A 22,720-nucleotide genomic window follows, 5' to 3' on the forward strand; every position below is an offset into this window, starting at 1 on the left:
GGTGGTGGGAGGGGTGCCTGGTGGAGAGGCAGCCTCCGAGCTACCTGGAGACTCACCTGAGCCTGGAAGGCGGCCTAGCGGGGGCCGTGGCTTCTCGGCGAGGCTCAGCCCTGACTTTCCTGAGACGTAAGGAGAAGATAGCCAGCATTTATTGGGCAACTACTGTGTACTGGTCACGGGATGGGCAATTTTTACATCACCGTCTGATTTGATTTCCTCCAATGATCTTCTATATAAAGAAGTTCAGAGAGGTCAAGGAACTTCCCTGAGATCACAGAGCTAGAAAGTAGCAGAGCTGAATGGATCCGTCCACCTCCGAAGCCCTGGCTTGTCCTTCTCTACTGGGGAGCATCCCTGCCAGAGGGGACACTGGCAGCACGATGTCCCGATCTGACCCATGAGACTCAATCTGCATTTCCCCCCGGGCTTTTATTATCTTGTGGACAGTCAATGCTTTACCCTCTCTCTCTCTTCTCCCAGAGTGAAGTCCACAGGGCCAGCCTGACCTCTGAATCTGGGCTGCTTGTTCTGGGTCCTCCCAGGTTCCCGGCCAACTCAGGCACGGGGAGAAACACAAGCTGGGGTTCTTACTGGGCGTCGGGTGTCGTATGACTGCTTCCTTGTGAACGTCTAGGAAATCAGTCCTCGGGGAGGTGGGCCCTTTCCTCAGCCACCAGCCAGATCTACACCATTCATCGGAGGAAAAGCCCCCCCTCCCTCACATTCATTGATCAACATCTTGAGGCTTTATCTACTCCAATAAAACAAAAGCCAATACCTGGGACAAGACTCAGCAATGACTTTCTTGGGGGGAAGGAGCTCTTCTCGCTTCAGACTTGGGAAATGCCTGATGTTATCAGGATTAAGACAGGTGTTCATATTTTCTCCTTTTTTGTAAGTAGAGCATGCCGTGCCAGGTGCTGAAAATATGTCAACGCGGTCAGGTTTGTAACGACGTGCACTCAAACTTTCTATATCTTTACTGATTGTTGTACATTCTGTTTCGGAGGGAGGTGTCTTTCTCTTTTTTTTTTTTTTTTTTTGTATTTTTCTGAAGCTGGAAACAGGGAGGCAGTCAGACAGACTCCTGCATGCGCCCGACCGGGATCCACCCGGCACGCCCACCAGGGGGTGATGCTCTGCCCATCCGGGGCGTCGCTCTGCCGCAACCAGAGCCATTCTAGCACCTGGGGCAGAGGCCAAGGAGCCATCCCCAGTGCCCGGGCCATCTTTTGCTCCAATGGAGCCTCGGCTGCGGGAGGGGAAGAGAGAGACAGAGAGGAAGGAGAGGGGGAGGGGTGGAGAGGCAGATGGGGCGCCTCTCCTGTGTGCCCTGGCCGGGAATTGAACCCGGGACTTCCGCATGCCAGGCCGACGCTCTACCACTGAGCCAACCAGCCAGGGCCGGGAGGTGTCTTTAAATCTCTCTATCTTTTATGAATTCGTTATTCACTTAGTAGTTTGGTTGGTGTCGCTTAATGCATTTTGAGGCTAGGTTAATAACTATATAAACATGTTAGTGTGTGTCTTCCTGGCAGATTAAGCCTTTTATTAGAATCTCACTCTCTGTTAATGCCTTCTGTCTTAAAGTCCACAGGGAAACTCACCAGATTCCCCAGAGTTGGCGAGTTGTGTGGTGTTTCTTCTTCTGTTACATTACTGTCGGCCTCTCTGTTTCCTTGCTTTCCGGATGTCTCCTGTAGCAAGCGCATGGCTTGTGACCTTGACTCTCCATCAGAACACTGGGTCTAACTCACATGTAATATAGTCTAGGGCATTAATTCTCCAACTTGCTCTTCATCACTCTACCTTCTTCAAGCTCCTTTTATTTTTCCCTGTCTCTCCTTTCCTTTCAGATTGAGGTTTAAAATGTGTTTTCCCAGTAATAGAGCATCGGCCTGGCGTGTGGAAGTCCTGGGTTCAATTCCCGACCAGGGTACACAGGAGAAATGCCCATCTGCTTCTCCACCCCTACCCCTCTCCTTCCTCTCTATCTCTCTCTTCCCCTCCTTCAGCCATGGCTCCACTGGAGCAAAGTTGGCCCCGGGCGCTGAAGATGGCTTCATGGCCTCCACCTCAGGCGCTAGAATGACTCCAGCCGCAATGGAGAAATGCCCCAGATGGGCAGAGCATCGCCCCCTGGTGGGCATGCTGGGTGGATCCTGGTAGGGCACATGCAGGAGTCTGTCTCTCTGCCTCCCTGCTTCTAACTTCAGAAAAAAATAATAAAAAATAAAATAAAATAAAATGCGTTTCCCTCTCCTATTAGCTTTGAAGTTTTACATTCTTGTTATTCTTTTACTGGTTACCTGAGAGGCCACAAGACATGCCCTTAACTTATCATAGTCCACTAGTAACTGGTACCTGAAGCCTCTTCCCAGGAAAACCAAAAATCGCAGGCACCTAACCACCACGTGATCCTGCCTGGCTTCTATGCCGTTGCCGTGTGTCTTCCATAGATTTTTAATGTCCACAAGACGTGTTTGTTGATCTAGGCAGCCAACATCATACACAGGGGTTCCTCTGCTGTTCTTTCTATATCCGTGCTGTTTCTTCTGTGATCGTTTTTCTTAAAACACTCTCTCGAAGGTTTCCTTTAATGCAGGTCTGTGGTGACAAACCCTCTTGGTTTTGTTTGTCTGAAAACATCTTTATCTGACCTCGATTTTGTTGTCTGCCTCCAGGGAGGATTTTCACATCAAGATACCCAGGGAGGGGCCTGAACAATTTGGGTCACCTTAAGCGGCTTTCAGGGTTGAGACCATGGGAAGCTGAGCTATGGCCACCACAAGGGCATGTCCACCTGTGTTTCATCCTCAAAGCGGTTATTCCGTTCCAAAGAAAGCACACGAGGGGTTGATTAGGCCCTCTCTATTGCAGTTCATCCTCCTACTGCCTTGAGGCTTTTGAATATTGGGAAATTAGCAACTATCCCCAAGGGCACAATGTTGGTCTCACTTCTCTGGATGTCCAGCTTCTTCTTGATCTTGGCTTGGTGATTCTTCACTATCCCGTGGGCTCATCAGTATTTTCAGATAGCTTCTTCCTTTCTTCCTTCCTCCTTCCTTCCTTCTTCTTTCTTTCCTTCTTTCCTTCTTCCTTCCTTCTTTCCTTCCTTCCTTCCTCATTCATTCCTTCCTTTTACCTGAAGGTGTGTTTTCTTTTCCTGCTGGACGGCTCCGAGGCCTCCACAGACCAAGGACAAAGGCAACATCTGCCTCCAAGCTGTCCTCCTGGTCTGAAGGGCTGTGGACGGAGGGTTTTCGAGGCTGGCGGTGGGGCTTTCTCGGGGTATCCCGTGACACCTGCCCTGCTGCCTGGCCCTCGGTCCTCCTCATTCCTCCATCTCAGGTCACTCCTTTGGGACACTGTCTCTGGACTTGGACTTGGCCGGGACCCCCTCACATCCTCCCTCTGTTGACAAAGCTTTGTTGAAACTAAGTATCATCTGCAGAGATCAGGCTGGGTCACCTGTGTCTCCTCGGTGCCCACAGGGATCACGGCTCGTGGGGAGATGGGGCAAGAATGTGACTTTTGTACAGAAGTCTTGGGCTCAGCTCTGCCTCTTGCTGGCTGAATAACCTCGGGCCAGGGACCTTTCCCATCTGAGCCTGTGTTGGGGGAGGGTGAGATGAACACGTGCAGAGGTTTTGTGGGGAAGCCGTAAAGCACCGGATAAATAGGGTTGTCCTGAGCTACCAGGAGGGGCAAGAATTGGAGATGCTGCTGTCAGGAGGCCGCCTGGTTTGGACATCTCCTTGCAAGACCTGGTGGCTCCCCCTGCTGGTGGTCGGGGACCCTGCAACCACAGGGCATGACTGGCATTTAGGGGATGAAGCTCTCCACCTACCTGATTGTCCAGCTACTTTTTGTTCACACACGGTGACGGGGGAAGCTTGCCACCTCTCAAGCAGTGTGCCTTCCTGAGGGATGTCCCTGATGACAAGAAAACTTCAGGCTCATGTTAGGTTGAAACCTGCTTCCCCGTAATTCCTACCCACGAAGCCCAATTTGGTCTCTGGAGCGGTACAGTCAGACTGTCCCTCCTCACAGCCCTTCAGTTACCTGGTGCCCCCTCTTAGGTCCCCTCTGCTGAGAAGGGATGGTGCTTCTGAGCTTCACGAAGAAGCGCGGAGCTGTCACCAGAACAGAGCCTTCACCCTGGAGTGGGGAGGACAAGATTCTCTTCTGAGCTCAACTTTTGTGACTTGCCCTGTGAATCCAGAAAGTAAACTTGGCTGTCTATGCCACGTTCTGTTTCTTCAAAAGGCTTTCGGTGCCCTGGGACCCCAATCGGCTTGTCTCCCAGGAATCTTGCCTGCGCCCTGGCACGTGCCCCAGAAACAGGCTTCTCCCTCCTCCAACTCATTGATGGACAAACCCAGGCGAGGTCTTTGGGGCTCATTATCCAATCTTCTCCCCCGAGGACCCTCCTCGTCTGAGAAGTCTTCCTGAACCATCAACCTGGGTGAGCCTCCCCTTTCTCAGGAATCAATGTAGACAGTGGTGCTGTCTGGTAGGGTGCTGTCTACCCCCCTCCCCCGATAATATAGGGCTGTGGCAGCGGCAATAATGACAAGACCTACCTTCAGTCCACCTATTGCTCCTAAATCCCTTATGTACAAGGCACCTCCTTGTCCCCCACCCCCTTGGCCTGCCGCCGCCCAGCGGGGACTCTGAGCTTCCCCTGTGGGTTCCCTAATGGTTTCATGTGTTTCCTTCTCTCCCCAGCCCAGGGAGAGACTGTTGGGATGAGTTGTTCTGTCTTCGCAGACCCTTCCAGCCTGGGCGTGCTATCTCTGCTTCGCACATAACTGTGCATTTCCCGAGTGCATGATTAGAGGGAGTGATGCCTGTGGAGAGACCCTGTACCCCATTCCCCCGAGCTGCGTGAGGACGCAGAGCTAGAATGGACCTGAGGAGAGCTGCTGGGTCTGCACCCATTCGAGATCCCCTGAGTTAACCAGGGGCAGCAGTCTGACTTTTGTGACTCTTCTTTTGTCCCTTCTCTCCTCATCCCAGCCCCCCAATTACATTGGTGAAAGCCCAAGACTAGAGAGCCCCTCCCTGACCTCGGCAGTCTGTGTGATCTCAGCTTGACTTTGCTTTGGCTGAGCTGTTGACCTGTGGTAATTAGTTTCCCAAAGTGCCCACTGTCCCCCAGGGCACACAGCTAATTATCTGCTGAGCATGAACAGGGCCCTGACAGCTTCTGATGGATCCGGGTGCGGTGGCCCGCGTCTGTGGGTGGATGCTGGGGGCCCTGCCGCACAGAGTTGAATCAATCACCCGATCCGGGTTTTGGCATGTGGAAGGTTCAGGGTGGGACCAAGCCTAGGCGTGACACTCGGGATCAAGTGTTAGCTCTTCCCAGGAGGTTTATTTCAAACACATGGCGGCCACCTGCTCCCCGGGAAGGAGGCTACCGTGGGAAATCATTTCATCTCATTCTTTATTCAGTTCCTTCCTTCCTCTGTTCAACATCTTTGAGACCCTAAAGGGAATAGATATTCCACCAGCTGCTATGTGTCTGATTCACAAAGGAATCAGCCTCAGCCTGTGTTCGAGAACCTTGGTCTCGTCGAGGACTTGGTGAGCACACAGGACAGTCTTCTGAGCTGTAACAGGGGCACAGTCCAAATGCCACAGGAGATCACAGGACAGGAGGGGAAACTTGCTTACAAACGGGAGAGCAGAAAAGTCTCCCCGGGGAAGGATACGGTTAAGCTGGACCCGAGGGTGGGTTTGATGTGGGCGTGAGGAGGCAGGGCGTGGAAGAGCCCACTGTGTCCACGGGTCAGCAGGGCTCTCCTGAAGACCAGTTGGGGGACCTCGCTCCTCGAGGTCCGCGGCAGGGTCACTTCAGAAACCTTGCCGACCTCACGTGTGCCAGCCTGGTCCTTACTCCCTGCCAAGCGGAGCAGCGATCCTCTGGGCTGATGCTCATGGTCATGTTTGTGAATTGTCACCAGCTCAAGGCTCCACTTTCTTCTCTTTTCTGGTCCTTTCCACAGAGCTGAGGAAGTCTCCCACTTCTAACTTTTCCCTCTTCCTCACTTCCCACCGCACCCTCTCCAAGGGCTGGACGGGTCACCCTAAGATGTCAAAGGTGCTGCCCCCATAGACCGCAGACCACATCCCCTGCTCCTGGACTGGTCCGTCATCAACGCTGTTCCTCACTTGGTTGCTTTTCTAAGCTGAGCTTCCCTCCTCTCGACTGGCTGACCCTTTACATCTGTCCGTCCTAGGGACCCTTCCCTGCCACCCCAGCTGGGTCATGTGCCCCTCTTGGTGGCCCCATAAACACCAGTGTTGTCCAGAACTGCAGTGTATTGAAATGACCTGCTTGTACTTGGAAGTTGTGTATAGACAGCTCTTTGAAGGACCGGAACTCAGAGTCTCTCCATCACCTAGGTGTACAGTCTGTGATGTTTTATTGGTGTTTATTGGATAAAGAGATGCAGGCAGGGTCCTCTATAACGCAGACACCTCTGCGATACTCGTAGAGAATTCTGGAAGGAGGGATCGAAGAGGAGGCCGTTTTACTTAGATCTGTTATAGTATTGAAATTATGTCAGGGCTCTGGCCACGTCCTGGCAAGCTGGCAGGCCCTGGGAACAAACAGGCTCAGGAGTGGGATGTGATGAGAGACAGCCATCGATCGTGGCGGAGAGGCTTAGGGGCTGGGGGACCTTCTGGGTAAGACCTCGCCCTTACCCATCTGTATGGCCTTCATCCAGCCCAGGTCCCGACAGTTGTCAGGAGGGGGACAGATGAGATCAGTGATTCCCAAGTGTGGACCCCAGACCAGGAGCACCGTTTTCATCTGGGAAGTTGTTGGACATTCTCAGGCCCTAGATGCCCTGGATCAGACGCTCTGCGGGGGGAAGGGAGGGGCTCAGCCATCAATTGTCTAGGTGCCCCTGACACCCGCTGAGGTCTGGGCTAGCTCGGTGCTTCTTAAACGGTGCCCTGGATAAGAATCACTCGGGGAACTTATTCAGAATGGAGCTCTCTGGACCCATCTCAGAAGTTCCAATTCAGGAAGTCTGAGAGGCCCGGGAATCGGTGTTTACCAAGCACCCTGGCAGGTCCCGCCTCCCCCTCCAGGTCCCGGGTTCAGCTCCTCAGTCACGCAGGAAAGGAGGTGGAGGCCCCTGTCCTCCTGTGGCAACCACGGATTCTGATGGGCTCGGAGCTGTTGAAACAATGGGTGGCAGGAAGGCCTGCCTTCCAAGTGGCCGGGAGAGGAACCATCGTGACCACACTGTGGGACAGGACTCTAGAAGGTAGAGGCTCTGCCCCTGAGATGGGCCCGTCTTTCCCCAAAGCGTCCCAGTGCGGTCACTAGGGGTGGACAGAGCACGTCTGCCCCCTGGAAACACCCTTGTGATTTGCATTAGAAAAGAGAAAGAAGCTCGTGAATAATTTGTGAGTCATGAGTGGGCCTCTTCAAAACACAGTCGTGAATAGAACGTCCCGCTTTGCCTCTCAGAAGGGCACTGGCCTTGGAGGTTTTACTGATGACTGCTGGCCCTGAGTGCTAGGCTCCCGGATTCGTGTCTGCTCTCCCCCTGAGCCTCCCGGGGCGGTGGGCTTGCCCTGGCTTGCTTACACATGAATGCACCTCCTCATTTTTATTTTCTTTTTGTATTTTTCCAAAGTTAGTAGTGGGGAGGCAGTCAGATAGACTCCTGCATGTGCCTGACTGGGATCCATTTGGCACGCCCACCAAGGGGCGATGCTCTGCCCATCTGGGACGTTGCTCCACTTTAACCAGAGCCATTTTAGCGCCTGAGGTGGAGGCCATGGAGCCATCCTCAGCACCCAGGCCAACTTTGCTCCAAAGGAGAAGAGAGAGATAGAGAGGAAGGAGAGGGGGAAGGGTGGAGAAGCAGATGGTCGCCTCTCCTGTGTGCCCTGGCCAGGAATTGAACCAGGGACTTCTACACACCAGGACAATGTTCTACCACTGAGCAAACTGGCCAGGGCCACACCCCATTTTTAGATAATTTGAAAGGGCTGCCTCAGCTCCCTCTGTGGCCAGACAATCAGAAGGCCGTGGGACCCATGCCCAGGCCCACTGGGAGGTTGGGACCTAAACCCCAGAAGCCCTTGCCCACATAGGGAGGTATTAGAGGAGGCACAAGTGTGTCTTCTGTTTTATTGCTTCCTAAGAAGCTGGAAATGGAAAGCAGACATTAAGGAGCTGTAAATAATAATCCCCCAGCCCCAAAGCCCATACAGAACAATGGCCTGGAGGCTCTGACCACCAGGGGCTATGTGTGCAGAACAAAGGCAGGGGCCCCACAGGAGCTAGGCTTTACTCCTACTGGGGAGTCCGGGAGTCTGGGTTGCAGGTGTCCTATTGTCAGGCAGAGCCCAAAGGGCTGCCTGGGGTATGTTGCTGTCTACATAGGCTACGGAAAAGGAATGGGGGAGGGTGACTTTATGGCCTTTAAAATTGAAAGGAATGAAAGCATGGAGAAGGAAGGAAAGAAATATAAAAGGATGAAGGTGAGAGAAAGGGAGGGAGAGAATGAGGGAGGGAGGGAGGAAGGAAGGAAGGAAGGGGAACTGGGTCATATGGAGCCCCGGGGCGTGCGATGGTGGGGAGAGGGGGGGAAGGGCAAGGTTTACCCTCTGCATTTCTAGAATATTCTCCTTCTCCCAGTTCACAGGCTAAGTCACCTATGACCCATTGGGCGGACGGGCGAAGACCCTTTTCTGGCACGGCAAGGTTCCTGCATCTGCCCCCCTGTGTTTCAGACGTACTGTCCTGGGCCTTCCCCCAGGCTTTTTTTCAGAAAACAGAAAAAGATACTTTGCTGCTGTTGAATACATACTGTATTTAACTTGTTGTAATCCCAGAGAAGTGAAATGTAACATCTGTTTGAGTTTAGGGGAACTGTCCGAAGATTGTGAAGACTCGCAGTTTCCTAATGAGAGTCATTTGTAAGGCACTCTGCAGAGCCGGCTCCGACGCTTCCTCCTGCGGGGCTGCCCCCCAAACCGGCGCGGTCCCTGGGTCCTCTTCCAGCCAAAGCCATGTGCACACGTGTGCATGCTTTTAACCTGCCCTTTGTCCCAGCAGCACGAAAAGCACCACAACTCCAACGGGAAGCAGGAAAGGAAGGACGTACTTTGGGGGGTGGGGGCACAGGGAGACCACAGAGAGGACACAGAGGAGTAAATTTACTAATAAAAGAGGAGGAGCAGGAGGAACGGGGGACGGGGGTTGCGGTGGACCAGATGGCTGGTTGGTGCTGAAAACTAGGTTGCATTTCCCAGTGAGGATTACATTCATTTAACTGGTTTTTTTTTTTCTTCTTCCCATTTTTAAAGCTAGGGCCGATGAAAGAGAGGTGTCTCACAATGATGGAACATGTGCGCGCGTGCGTGCGTGCATGTGTGTGTGTAGCTAGGTGTGCTTGCTTGTGCTCACGCACAGGGTTGACCGCAGAGATAAGAATAATTTGGGAGCTCTCAAAAATACCCCCCCCCATAAAAAGAATCCTCTCTCTTCCTGGCCTACGACTGTGCCCGAAATTCCCACCCTTCAAGCCACTCCTATGGATTAAGGCATTGTCTATAGCCCCCTATTACAACATAAATGTCACCTGGGGGGAGGGGGAGACACTCAATTCTTACCACCCACTCCTGAACTGTCTGCCACTTGTCAGAGAGCAGGACCCTGGTGATGGGACCCAGGGCAAGGACACTGTGATTATGGGGGAGAAGGCTGGGCCGGGCAGCTGAGGGCGTATGTAAAATACTACTTTCTGGTTCCGGGAGGTACTCAGATGGGGAGGCTGGGTAGCAAAACAAGTCTTCCCACATCACAGGTTTCCTAGGCTGTGTGTGTGACAGGGTGTACAGATCACAACATTCTGTGTAAACAGTTAATATGGAATTCTCTTGGGCCTATTACGAGTGTGGCACACCTCTGTGTGTGGTGATGATTTGGATATAGCATATGCATGTGCACACACATATATACACATTCACACACACACACACACACACTCACACATTCAGCAGTGGAGGTCCTGTAAGTGCGAAGTGGGAGATGTTGGGGAAGGACCCCCTTGGGAACCATGTGGCTCCTCCCTCCATCACTAGGAGACCCTCGTTCAGTTCAGGTGGCTCATCAGAAACGGCCAAGGGTTGGGCTGTAAAGACCGAGCGTGGCACTTCTCACCAGGATTGGGATTTGAAGACACATGAATGTCACCCAAGTGCCCTTTAAACCGTTGGAGTTTCGGAGCCCGGGAAGTGCAAGTGTAGGGAGACTCTGGCAAGGGTCAGGCTGCGGCCCCTGGAAAGGCTGGACGTCTTTGTGTGGGAGCCGTCCTGGGCTGGGTACAGAAACCAGCCTCAGGGGACAGTGGTGGGACCGGCCTCTGCTCAGGGCGGCTGCCCGCTGGGATGGTTCAGGGAGGAGAATGGCCCTGGCTGGAGGATGGGAGGAGAATGCTGTCTTTCCTGGGTGGGAAGGACGAGGATGTGGGAGGTGGGGAGCGGCAGAGGACAGAGAAGATGAGGAAGTGCTTCTCAACCCCAGCCTCACTTTAGAATCATCTGGGTCGCTGTTGAGAAACACAGTGCTGGGCTCCACCCCCGACACTCACGGATGAGCCAGGGAGGGGACCAAGCTCCTCGGGGTCTCTGAGGTGCAGGTGGAGCTTAGAGGACAGCCCCAGAGCAGAAGGAGAAACTCAGTTCTGAGATGGGCAGGCTGGGGCTGAGTGGCCAGTCCCCGCTGCACATGTGGGGAGGAGAGTAGGGGCCTGGTGCCAGGGGTGGGGGTGGGTGGGCGTGGGGAGGGGACGTTCTGGGGGCTTCTGTTTAGACAGTCAAGTATCTGCTGATTTACAGCCTCAGCAGCTGGTGGTTTCTGACCCATTTCTGGGTGAAAGTCTGGTTGGGGTCTGGGTGTTTGGGCAACAAGGAGAGAATCCCCCCCCCCCTTTTCTGTGGCTGCCAAGTAGAATAAGTCACTGTGCTCTATCGGGCCAAGAAGATAAATTCTGGGGCTGGACGCTTCAAAGGAGGGACTGGATTTCTGCTATGTAATAGATACATATTTCATAAATAAGTCAGTAAGGAAGCCAATGAAGAAACTGGTAAGTCAAGTGATGCACACCCTTGTTCCTCTCTTAGGGTGGTTCTCCCCTCTCCCCTGGATCCTGGGGGCATACATGTTGCCCTTGGTCACCTGTGGACACCAGCCTGGCCATGTAGGAGAAACAGGATGCTTTGGCCCTGGCTCTCCAAGGGGTCAGCGCGATCCCCAGAGTGGCCTTGGCCACCCACATGGAGAAGGGAGAAAGAGGGATGATCCCCATTCCCTCCGTGTTCCACCCAGGGGAGGCAGGGTTTGGGCTGAGGCTGGGCCACGTCAGGTAGCTGAAGTCCAGGCTGACCAGCTCTTTGTCCCTGGGCAGCTTCACATGGTGGGTCAGGGTTGGACTGGAGGTCTGGCTGGACCCAATCTCTGCACACACAAAGACAGGGCAGGCACAACCCTGACTTCGACACAGCTCCCCGGGAGCCAACCAGCAGCCCTGCCAGCCCACGGGGAGCTGCACAGCACACTGTAGATGGGAGGGGACAGGTCAGTGGATGGGAGGGTGGCGAGCAGACAGGTAGCATGGCACTCATTTCAATGGGGAACCAGCGGTCCAGGGTTTCGGCTTCTGGGGCAGCTAGCCTGGCTCACCTCTCGGTCTCCGCCATGTGGTTCTGTGGGCCGGGCGTGCCTTGTCCTGCCAGGTCACCTGTATGTGGACAGAGAACATGTAAATAAAATGGGCATTAAGACAGTGGCCAAAGAATTTCATTCCTTAAAAGCAGATATTTCTAGTCTGGACACCATAAATATTGTAGATAGGTGTCAAGGGGACCAAGACCCTGACATTTTGTGCCAAGTTAAGGGTTGTTGACACATGCAGTTCTCTGTAAAGGGGGCCTGTGGCATTTATGTGGTTCTTTTTTTTTTTTTTTTAATGTGGTTCTTTTAAAAAAATGATTTAAAAACTAAAATGAGGCCCTGGTTAGTTGGCTCAGTGGTAGAGCATCTGCCCAGCGTGTGAAAGTCTTGGGTTCGATTCCCGGTCAGGGCACACAGGAGAAGCACCCATCTACTTCTTCCCCCTTCCCCCTCTCCCTCTCCATCTCTCTCTTCCCCTCCCACAGCCAAGGCTCCATTGGAGCAAAGTTGGCCCAGGCGCTGAGGATGGCTCCATGGCCTCCACCTCAGGCGCTAGAATGGCTCCAAATGCAGCGTAACAACGCCCCAGAGGGGCTGAGCATTGCCCCCTAGTGGGCATGCCTGGTATATCCCAGTCAGGCACATGCGGGAGTCTGTCTCTCTGCCTCCCTGCTTCTAACTTCGGAAAAATACAAAAACAACCCCCCCCCCCCACACGCACACACACAAAAAAACTAAAATGATATGAAGGGACTCCAGATTGTCTGTAGGGGGAACCCAGCAGCCAGGCTCAAAAGGATGGGCACAGATGGGTGGCCATTTCAGACCTTGCTTCTTAGCGTCTAAAGGCACAAGGCGATTTGCAGGAATCCCTGGGAACCGTGGCTCAGCTGCAATTCCTGCAACAGGGGATCACCTGCCAACAGGCTGAGTACCTCTTGAATGTGAGTCTATGTTATTCAACTGGAAGTTGTCAATCAGGTTTTGTTTGTTTGTTTGTTTGTTTGTTTTTGTTTTTTAGAGAGGAGAGAGAGAAGGGGGGAGGAGCTGGAAGCATCAACTCCCATATGTGCCTTGACCAGGCAAGCCCAGGGTTTTGAACCGGCGACCTCAGCATTTCCAGGTCGAAGCTTTATCCACTGCGCCACCACAGGTCAGGCCTGTTTTTGTTTTTTAAAAAAGAAAACTTGTTGCCACTGTTTCTTTTGTGGGTACTTAGTCCACATTGCTTTTTGTAAGGCTGTGACTAGAAAGAAATGGGTGAACTGGATTTTTAAAACATAAAGAATAGTTTTGAGATAAACCCGAGCATTAGGCCTCCTCTTTCTCCCCTGGTCATTTCGTGTGTGTGTGTGTTTTGTTAGCTCTGGGTTTTTGGTATATGGGTCTGTTGACAGGGCCGAGCCACTGCACGGGCAGGTTTTATGGTTACAAATGAACACTGTTGTGTTTTCAGATTTTATGCATGGTGTCGCTTTCCGGAAGAAAACAAAGCCCAGATTCCTGTTATCAGGTGGTCAAGGAAACTTGTTGCAACTGTTTGCAGTTTGCAGAGGCCTGGGGATGACCCTTGAGTCTGCCTGCTGCCCATGGGCCCCTGAAGAGAGGCAGACAGAGGCTTGTGTGCAGGACCACAGAATCCCAGTGGCTGCTTGACCTGACCGTTGTCTTCCCTATCACCTTTATTCCTATTATATTACTACAACACATTCCATTTACTATCCAATAAGGGTGCCTTTGGGCTGGCCTAATTTTTGCACAGGAGCTATTTTAGCTGCACAGTCGAATTCTATCCATCAGTGTTTTTTTTGTTGTGCTTTTTTACTCCAAGGTAAAGAAAAAAGCCTTAAAACTCTGCAGGGGTGATGATGGCACTGAGAATGGGCCTCCTTTCCATGTGACAGGTGGAAACGTGAAGGGGGCCTGTCCCTGCCTGAGACCTGCGTGTTCAGGTCAACTCCAAGTCAGGCCTCCGGGTCTCAGGCCTCCGGGTCTCAGGTCTCCTGGCCCATGAGACCCCACCCCCGCCCTGAGCATCTGAGAGGAGAGCTGGTTGAGAGGCGCCCACTTCTTCATGGGAGAGGAAGAGAAAAGGTCGTTCATGCTGCAGAAATATTCGAGTCTGCTTGTTGTCTCACAGCAAATCCCCGTTTACTTCTCTGAGGCATGTGCCCCAAAGAGGGCCTTGGACTTTGTTTGGTCTTGTGAGTGGCTTCCAGGAGCAGCTGTTTTTTGGCGAGTTCAGAGGAAACTCTTTAGGTGAGACACGTGGATGAGTCTTTAGTCCCTGATGCGTGTGTGTGCATGTGTGCGTGTGTTTGTGTGCATGCACGTGCATTGTGTGAGCGTGTGCATGTGTGAGCGTGTACACTGTGCACTAAGGGGGGGTGAGCCTTAGCCCCTCTTCACTTTCGATGCACATGCAGGGTCCTTTCTGTCCTAATTAATTACGAGTAATAGCTTTCTGTAGTTGCTGGTACATGAGGGAGTGAAGTGGGAAGTAATTTAATTGGCTGTCTTGCTTTCTAAGCCCAGTTTAATGAAATAGTTCTCAGCCTGAAGTGCGTGTGTTATCTCTCCTGTTATTTTTCCAATGAACAGTTCATTGGATCACGTCTGTGTGGGACATTCTAATTGGTTTGAGGAGTGACAGTGACAGGATGGGAGGGGGCGGGGAGATAACCCCAGTGCCCATGTCCTGAGGGACGTGCCTGTTGGTTTCCTGCTGCCTTTCCTTGGCAGAGCTCAGACACGGTGCTGTCCTGTCACCTCCTCGGTCCTCATCGAGTCCTTGACCAGAGGGGCGATGTCCCCCATCACTGGCTGGCAGGCTGATGTGCTGGACAGACAGAAGACTAAGGGAGCACTGGCCCGGGATCTGGGTCCCTGGGCTGTGGTGCTCCCAGAGTTCCTGTGGGCAACGTGGCCCTGCAGACAGGGACTCTGCTCAGCCCATCACACCGTCAACACTTCATCTGAACACTCACTGAAAGGATGAGAGTGCAGAGGGTCTCACGAGACTCCCCTCACCTGTTCTCCTGGAGAAGAGAACAGCACATAGACGTGGGCAGAAAGCAGGGCAGATACAAGGGGCTCAGGCGGCAAGTGCATGGTGGGTGTCTCCTTAAACTGTGCACCCCAGAGCCTGGCTGGGTCACCCTAGTCTTGGGCCTGGCCTGCAGCAAAGCATCCCACCCTCCTTCCTGCCTGGGATGTGGGGCCCCCAGAAGCCTGAGACCAGCCCACACTCAGCAGGGCTTCACCACACTGTCAGGACGCTCTGACACCCGGGGGTCCAGTCCAGCTGGGCCGTGGGCCTGCCTGCTCTGCTTCCGCGGTCCACGTCCCTTCTCTCTGGTGTTCCTGGCCTGGCACATTCAGCTGTTTTAAGCATCTTCTGGGTTAGCATAGAAATGGGCGCCCAGAGGCCGGGGGGAGCTTCTGGGTGTGGCCACGTGCCCTGCATCCAGGTGGCCCGGCTCATGCTGGTCCGGCTCACTCTGGGCCGGCTGAGAAGAGCTGGTAGGGTCTCTTCAGGACCACTCCCCAGTTGGGTAAAAACACCTTTCCCCTCAGAGAACCTGTGGTGGAGGCCCAGCTCAAGGAGAGGCACAGTTTGGGGTTTGGGGACAGGGAGGGGGACATGTGAAGCAGCCCAGAGACAAACAGCATAGCTGTGTGGCTGGTCCCCAGTGAACGGGGCCACAGCTGGCGTGCAGGGCAGAGAGAGGGGCCATAAGCAATATGGCTGCAGTCTGTTGAGACAGCCAGTAGGGAGCAGTGGAGGAAGAGGTCTTTCCTCCTTCACTGTGCACGCGGAGAACCGAGTCTTTAACACTGCCTCCACACGGTGGCGTCCTAGCTGAGGTCTGGGGCATCAGGAACTCTCCCTGTAGGGACAGACAGGCCTCTGGAGAGCCACAGAAAGGGGGATCGGTAGATAGGTCTCTGTATCTCTATGTCTCTGTATCTATCTATCTATCTATCCATCCGTCTGTCTGTCTTTATTATTTTTTTCCCTCCGCTGTATCTCCCACTTGAGCCTACGACAGGAGATGTGTGGCTGTCCCTGGCTGGCTCCTGTCATCGGCTTAAACTAGGCAAACTGTGCTGGGAATTCAAGTCCTGCCCATGACGTTCAGCCCCCTCTCCTTCCCAGAGGGCCCCCTGGAGTTCTGGTGGAAAATGCTGCCCAGGGCCAACTGCTAGAGCACCGTGTGGTAGTCTCCTTTCTGTTCTTGGGTTCGAGGGTCCGAGCTCTCTAGCAAGGGGTCGGGGGTGGCTGCCCCTCCGTGTGGCCTGGCTCTCTTGGCAGGGAGAGTGAGTCTCCCTGGAAGGGCTTTGGGCTTCAAAGTAGATATATGGGGGTTTGTGGGCTGGCCACTAGCCCTGGACCCTGTGAGTGCACCGATGTGACCATACTGTAGACATTCCGGGGGGTTCTAGACATCATCCCACGGTGTCTTCCTGACTGTGACATGGGCTGGGCTGCATCAGAGGCTCAGGTAACAGAGGAAGAAACCGAGGCTCAGAGGAATGATCTGAGCTTATGGTCTGTTCACCAGCTAGGTCCAGGTAACCTCAAGGCATGTTGAGGTCCTGGGCTCTGGGTTCTGACCTCAGAGCACCCAAGCGGGCCTCCCTTCCAATGTGGGTTAGGAGAGACATCACCACCGGAAGGCACAGAGATTGGGATGGCTGGACCCAATCTCCTTAGGGAGCTGGACATGTCAGAGCACGTCCAGGGAGCAATGAGGGCAGTCTCCACAAAGACTGCCTGTCCAGGTCATCCTGTTCAGTCATCCTTCCCCGAGGAGCAAAGAAGGGCGCTGGCATTTAACCAGGGAGAGAATGTCCTGTGAGCATCCAGTACCAGTGTGGACAGAGAAGCTGGAGGCCAAGTCCTCAGAGCACCACTAATATTATGTGACCTTATTCCTCACATCCCTTATCTACAAAATGGGCACGCTGTAGGACTGTTGAGAAGAACATGACCACACATCTGTGTGCCGTGCAAACTGTAACATACTAATTAGTGGGAGTTCCTGTTATTAATAATAACAAGAAGATGAGGCCAACACTGAGGTTTCCCACCTTGCACGGAGACATCTGTTACTCTCTGTGAAGGAAAGTCGAAACCTGCCACAAACTGGAAAGCACTGCACCGGTCAAAGGAATCATCAAGCATCAGCCCGGCGTGTGGAAGTCTCAGGTTCGATTCCCGGCCAGGGCACACAGGAGAAGCGCCCATCTGCTTCTCCACCCCTCCCCCTCTCCTTTTTCTCTGTCTCTCTCTTCCCCTCCCACAGCCAAGGCTCCACTGGAGCAAAGTTGGCCCAGGTGCTGAGGACGGTTCCATGGCCTCCACGTCAGGTGCTAGAATGGCTCCGGTTGCAGCAGAGCAACGGCCCAGATGGGCAGAGCATCGCCCCCTGGTGGGCGTGCTGGGTGGATCCCAGTTGGGCTCATGTGGGAGTCTGTCTCTCTGCCTCCCCGCTTCTCACTTCAGAAAAATACAAAAAAAGAGAAAAGTATTGTCAGTAGGCCCAAGATGAGTAGCACAGTAGTAGGTGGGCAACTCCGTCTCCCCAGGTGCATTCCTATAAAGCTTTTGGGAATGGCCAAGTGACCTTGGCTGGCCTCTGGCCACTGAGCTGCCTCCCTAGGCCGACATCTCAGCAAGGCAACTGGAACCAGATGTCCTCAGGCTCCCAAAAGAAATGAATGGCAGGCAGTAAGACGTGGGGGTAAAAATATCTGTGTGCCCTGAGCTGGCTCGTTTGGCTCCCTTTCTATCTGAGGATCATTTAGGCTTAATTATAGCGCTCAGGCATTCATTGGGTTTTTGATTAATTTTCCTTTCACTTGAAGGGTGTGTGAGTGTTGTGGGTCTCGTGTGTGTGTGTGTGTGTGTGTGTGTGTGTGTGTGTGTGTGTGTGTGTACGTGTGTGTTTACATCTTTCTTTGCAATGCAATTCAGTTGGGAGCTGGCTCCGGCAATGCTTAATTGTGCCTGTGGTTCTAACACGAGCGTTCGATGTGCCAACCGGAGCTTGGTAGGCCATTGTTTGCATGGCCCCCGCCCCATGGGCTGCTCCTGCCGGATGAGAGAATGGCGGGGGTGGGGGGCAGGGCCTCGCTCAACTGGGACCTCCACTGCTGCGGGATGCCTGAGTCCTTCCTCCTCCTGCCCGGATGGCGCTTCGGGGATTTGGAGACCCAGAGAGCAGAGCTGCTCCTCCACTAATTACCAGTGCCGCACAGAGCTGCCAAGTGACAGACAGCTCACCCACACTGCACCTGGCAGGCACTCTGCTCTTCGGGGCCAGTCTCCCCCTCCCCGGGTGATCACAGGGTTCTCTGCATAAGAAATACACTTGTTCCTTCTCCTGGTTTTAACATGTTCACTTCGTAAACTGGGAGGGGCTGCATGGCTGTGTAGGAGCCAACGCCTGGCTTTCTCCTTCCTGTCCTTCCCATTTGTGTTTGTGTCCCCCCGAGTCCCCCTCCCTGGCAGCGAAGTACCTGGGGACGGGGCACAGGACTGGGAAAGAACCTGGGATTTGGGAGACAAAGGGCCCAGCCTGAACCCAAGCTCCTGATGTTTCCTGTTGGTGTCAGGGAATACGTCGCTTCAACTCTGCCATGTTGGTGACACAGGGTAATAAGAACAGCAGTCCATGCTTCCAAGACTGTTGGGGAGGAGGGGGCTGGATGTGGTGAGAAAATGCATATGGAAGCCTTTTGTAAAATAGAAAACCACAGTTCTTTTATTTTACTGCTCAGGATGGTTGCTGAGAACATAATGTTGACCTAGGAGGGACCCACTCCTAGCACCAGGACAGAGAGGAGCCATAAAAAGGCCCGGGGATGGGCCTGGAGAAGGGGAACAGCCTCCCACTGCCCTCTAGACTGTGGGCCAAAAACTGTGACCCGGGGAAGAAAAGTGCAGGATGCAAAGAGCCCCAAGCCATAGGCCAGAGGGGATCTGGGACATTTCATTTTCTTTGACATAATTGTAACAAGGACTCCCCCCCTTCTTTCAAGGATGGATCCAACTGTCTCTAGTGCTCAGAGGGTGATGAACTGAGGGATGGTGACAATGTTTTGGCTGGAGACAAGGAGGAGGGGTGTGTGGGGCTCAGGTCAGTGTGACCGTGCTGTGATGTGAGATTTGGGAGATCTAGGCTCTTCCTTGGGCTCTGCTGCTAAGTAGGTACATGGCCCTGAGTAGATGAGCTGATGCAACTGGACCTCAATGTCATTGGGATCCTGGAGTAAAAGATTTTAAAGGTGACAGGGTATTTAAGAACCTGGTATTTATGAAATGGTCTTTTCCAGACTCGTGTGTGTGTGTGTGTGTGTGTGCATGTGTGTGTAGAATCCAAATATAATCCTGAGACCATCCAACTAACACCTAATCAAAGCACCGGATGAGTCCCTTTGAACTGATGGCATCTGGCATCAGACCCTGGGACTCTCAGGGACAAAGGCCTGATGGGAGAAAGGGAGGGAGGTGACTTTAAGAAGAATTCTCTCCCACTGAAGCACCTCTCATTTGGCAACATCCTAACTGAATTGAGAGGTCATGATTGGAGGGTCACTGACAGGAGGGGGGAACGGTTTTCTCATAAAACAACCATAACTTGAACACCGTGGGCTGCCCAGCACTGGAGCATTCTGGGAAGTGATTTCTGAATCAAGAGACCCAACCACGGCGTTCACTACAGTATCGCTGACCATCATCATCGTGTCCATTTGCACAGGGCATATGTCCTTTAGAGGCACGTTTCCAATGTGTCTCATTTTGTCACCATGTCATTTTCCAGACAACTGGGCCAGGGTGGGGTGGGGTGGGATGGCGGTCATTTCTTTTAAAATTCTGAGAAGTGTGAATGTTCTTAGTAGGAACAAGTCCAGCTAAGGATGCAGCATTTTGCTTTACAACTAACAGCTGTGCCCTTGGAAAAGCTCTATGTAAATATAACCGTGGTTGTTGCATCTTATTTTCATGAGCCAGGGGAATTTGAATACAGTACTCTTGTATAGGATTCTGTAATATAAATAATCCTTTCTCGTTCCTATTTAAAAAAAAAAATCAGAGGAGGTTTATTGATTGCTTTTTCATGTGTGCCTGACCAGGGGGCTACAGCAGACCTTGCTGAAGCCAGTGACCTTGGGCTCAAGCTGGTGAGCTGTGCTCAAACCAGATGAACCTGAGTTCAAGCCAGCAACCTCGGGGTTTCTAACCTGGGTCCTCTGCATCACAGTCCGATGCTCTATCCACTGCACCACCACCTGGTCTTTTTTTTTTTTTTTTTAAGGAACAGGTTTTCTTAAAGTGAGGCCACACAGGTTAGACTCCAGGGTCAGTAGCCACTCTCCAGAATCTAATAGAGTCAAAGGGAGACACTTTTCTGACAGGCAGGGCGAACCATCTCAGCAGCTTGATATTTCAGCCATGGAACGTTTTGGGTCTTCCTCTCCCCAAAACAAAACAAAGCAAAACAAACAAATAAAAAAACCCCAAGGAACATGGGAAGGGTCCGAGGCACCCCAATGGAACAGCTGAATTATTTCTCAGTGAAATGTCTCTGGGTCTTCCGGGAGTCACTGATGTGTCATTAATGGGCTATTCTAAATAGCTCAGCCTGCTATCGATAACTCATCTATGGGGGGTAGCTCGTGACTGGGGTGTGTGGTTGGTTCATGCTACATCATTTGGCATAGATCGGTTAACCCTCTCGTGTGAATAAGCAAGCACCATCCTTTGGGACTAGAACCCGAAACAAAGTCAGTTAAGTTGCATTTTTTAATAAAAGTCACTTTAAAAAGGTCCTCCTGCTTCTCCCGCTCCACCCTCAAACTGTGGTAGTGGACAATATCTTTGGAGCTAACCAGAGGGCTGTCATAACAGCTCTGCACCTCAACCCTCTCTCCCCTGGAATAAGGCTGCCCTGTCCATGCATAAAACCCACAGCGACACCATGAGAGTTTCATAATTACTTTGCTTGAGCAGGGTGGGGGTGTTGAATAAGGCACCATATTTCTATATCACAGTTTGCACAAATGAGAACAAAGGAAAAAGCTCTTTTTGGGGCAGAGTCGCTCATCGAAGAGCTGGAAAAAATCCTTACTGCAAAAATTAGAAACCTAAAAAAAAAAAAAAAAGTTTGCTATTTGGCCTGACCCAAGGAAAGGCGGTATCTCCTTTTCATTGGCTGCCTTAATGTGAGCTGCTCAGATTTTCATGACGGAGCTCCAATTTTAAGACTTATGAAGCCCGTCCTCGCAATGGCTCAGGTGGGTAAGAGTTGAGCTTCGGTGAACTGGCACTAAAATAAGCCCAGACAGACACATAGTGCATGTTCTGTGTGTGCGTTGCAGCTGCACGGGGCACAACAAGGACTTCCCAGCCGATCTAGTCCCTACGCCATGTGGAGCCTGCTGTGCGTGCTTGCGTGCTCACATGCGTTCTACATGTCCAGATCATTCAGAAACTAAACAAACCCAAACCAACAAAAAGTGAAAAATACAATTCTTCTTTGTTGACCTTGACCTGTTCTTGAAGCCCTCCTACGTGAAGCCATGGCGCATATACATGACCTTTTTGTAAATTTAGGACTGGCAAGGGGAACAGGCTGAGCAGCTGGTAAACCAGAGTCACGATTCAGGTTGCACTAAAAACACGGTCAAGGCCCCAAATATCACAGCACACTGCAGCCTGTGTTAGAAACGATCTGTCCAAATACTGTGTGTGATCTATCCAAATACTCTGAATACTCGGACACTTCTTTGAAGAGGGAGGTAGCTGGAACTCGGGAGTCCCCATCGGGGAGTCCACATCAGCACCTTGGACAGCGCCTAGGGCTCCCCTCTCAGAATAGAGCAAATCCACTATTGCCTGCAGTTTTCTAAGTGGTCCTTACATTCCAGTGCGAAGAGTGATGATCTGATAATCAATTCATAAATGCACAACCGTGAATTTGCAATAATAACTGACTCCTTCCTCCCTCTCCCCACCGCCCATTCAGCTCACCACCTGACGTCATTCCGCCCCCTCTCTGCCAACCCCACCCCCCACCCCCATCAGACAGTGGGGCTGTGTCTTACAGACGCCTGGTGTGGATGTTTTCACTTCTGCTTCTCATTGGTTGGAAAGCAGCACTTGCCACAGGCACGGTTTAATTTAATTTCCACCCCCCTGCATCTCACAGGAGGGAAATGGTCAATAGTTCGGATAAAAGAATCATCCCGGTCAGCTCCAAAATATGGCTACTTGCATGGTAATCACAGCAAGTCTGTCAGCTCAGGGATTTCTTTATTCCTAAGAGGAAGGGTTTTTGTGTTTTTTTTTCCCCTAAGGATTATGGTTCTACCACCCAAGGAGCAGCCTCGCTCTCCACACGTGGCTGCAAAGGCAGGCAAACCAAGAGGTCTGCTTTGGCTCAGAAACTCAGTTTGGCCGCTGCCGGCCCCGGCAACCTCCCTGCGCATCTTTGCGGCATGTGCTCCACACACAGTCAGGCCAGTCAGCATCTACTTGGGAGGGATCACCACAAGAGGTGGCCCCCGCTTGGGCCTCCACATGAGGACCTGGGCATCATTGGCATTGGGTTTCACTAGTGCGTTGGGGGGGATGGGCTCCATCCTGCTCAGGATCCGGGGTTGCTCCTGCTGAGTCCTGCCCACCAGCCGGGCCCGCTGGCCCAAGAGCTGAAGAGGGTCCACTTCAATGTCCACCCTCATCCTCCACTTAATGGTCTGCAGAATGATCTTCTCTTTCGTGGTCGTGTTCATGGCCACCAGCCAGGTGGTGAAACTTTGGTCCCGCTTGATCCTGGTGAGCAGAGGCACATTGCTGTCACTCACTGGCACTGCCCACGTCACACTCGGGTAGAAGTTGTCATTCATGCTGACGGAGAATCTGGAGATCTTGTTGGTGGGGCCGACCAGGGTCACAGTTTCTGTGGTGTTCCCGTACCAAGGGTAGCTCACCCCGTCCGA

General features: G+C 52.6%; 1 protein-coding gene and 1 non-coding gene across 2 annotated transcripts in view; both read right to left on the reverse strand.

Annotated features, from left to right (window-relative positions):
• Window positions 1–1,329: 1,329 nt before the first annotated feature.
• On the reverse strand, window positions 1,330–1,405 carry TRNAA-GGC (transfer RNA alanine (anticodon GGC)). Its single transcript has one exon. It is a non-coding gene; the product is annotated as a tRNA-Ala (tRNA).
• A 20,458-nt stretch (window positions 1,406–21,863) lies between these two features.
• Window positions 21,864–22,720, reverse strand: part of FAM78B (family with sequence similarity 78 member B) — a 40,822-nt gene continuing 39,965 nt past the window's right edge. The window contains exon 2 of the mRNA XM_066261038.1: window positions 21,864–22,720. This exon is cut by the window's right edge and continues 55 nt beyond it. Coding sequence (XP_066117135.1) covers window positions 22,253–22,720 — 468 coding nt within the window. The 3' untranslated portion in view covers window positions 21,864–22,252.

Source organism: Saccopteryx bilineata, chromosome 2 (assembly GCF_036850765.1).
Source record: "Saccopteryx bilineata isolate mSacBil1 chromosome 2, mSacBil1_pri_phased_curated, whole genome shotgun sequence".
In the NCBI taxonomy this organism is placed as follows: domain Eukaryota; kingdom Metazoa; phylum Chordata; class Mammalia; order Chiroptera; family Emballonuridae; genus Saccopteryx; species Saccopteryx bilineata.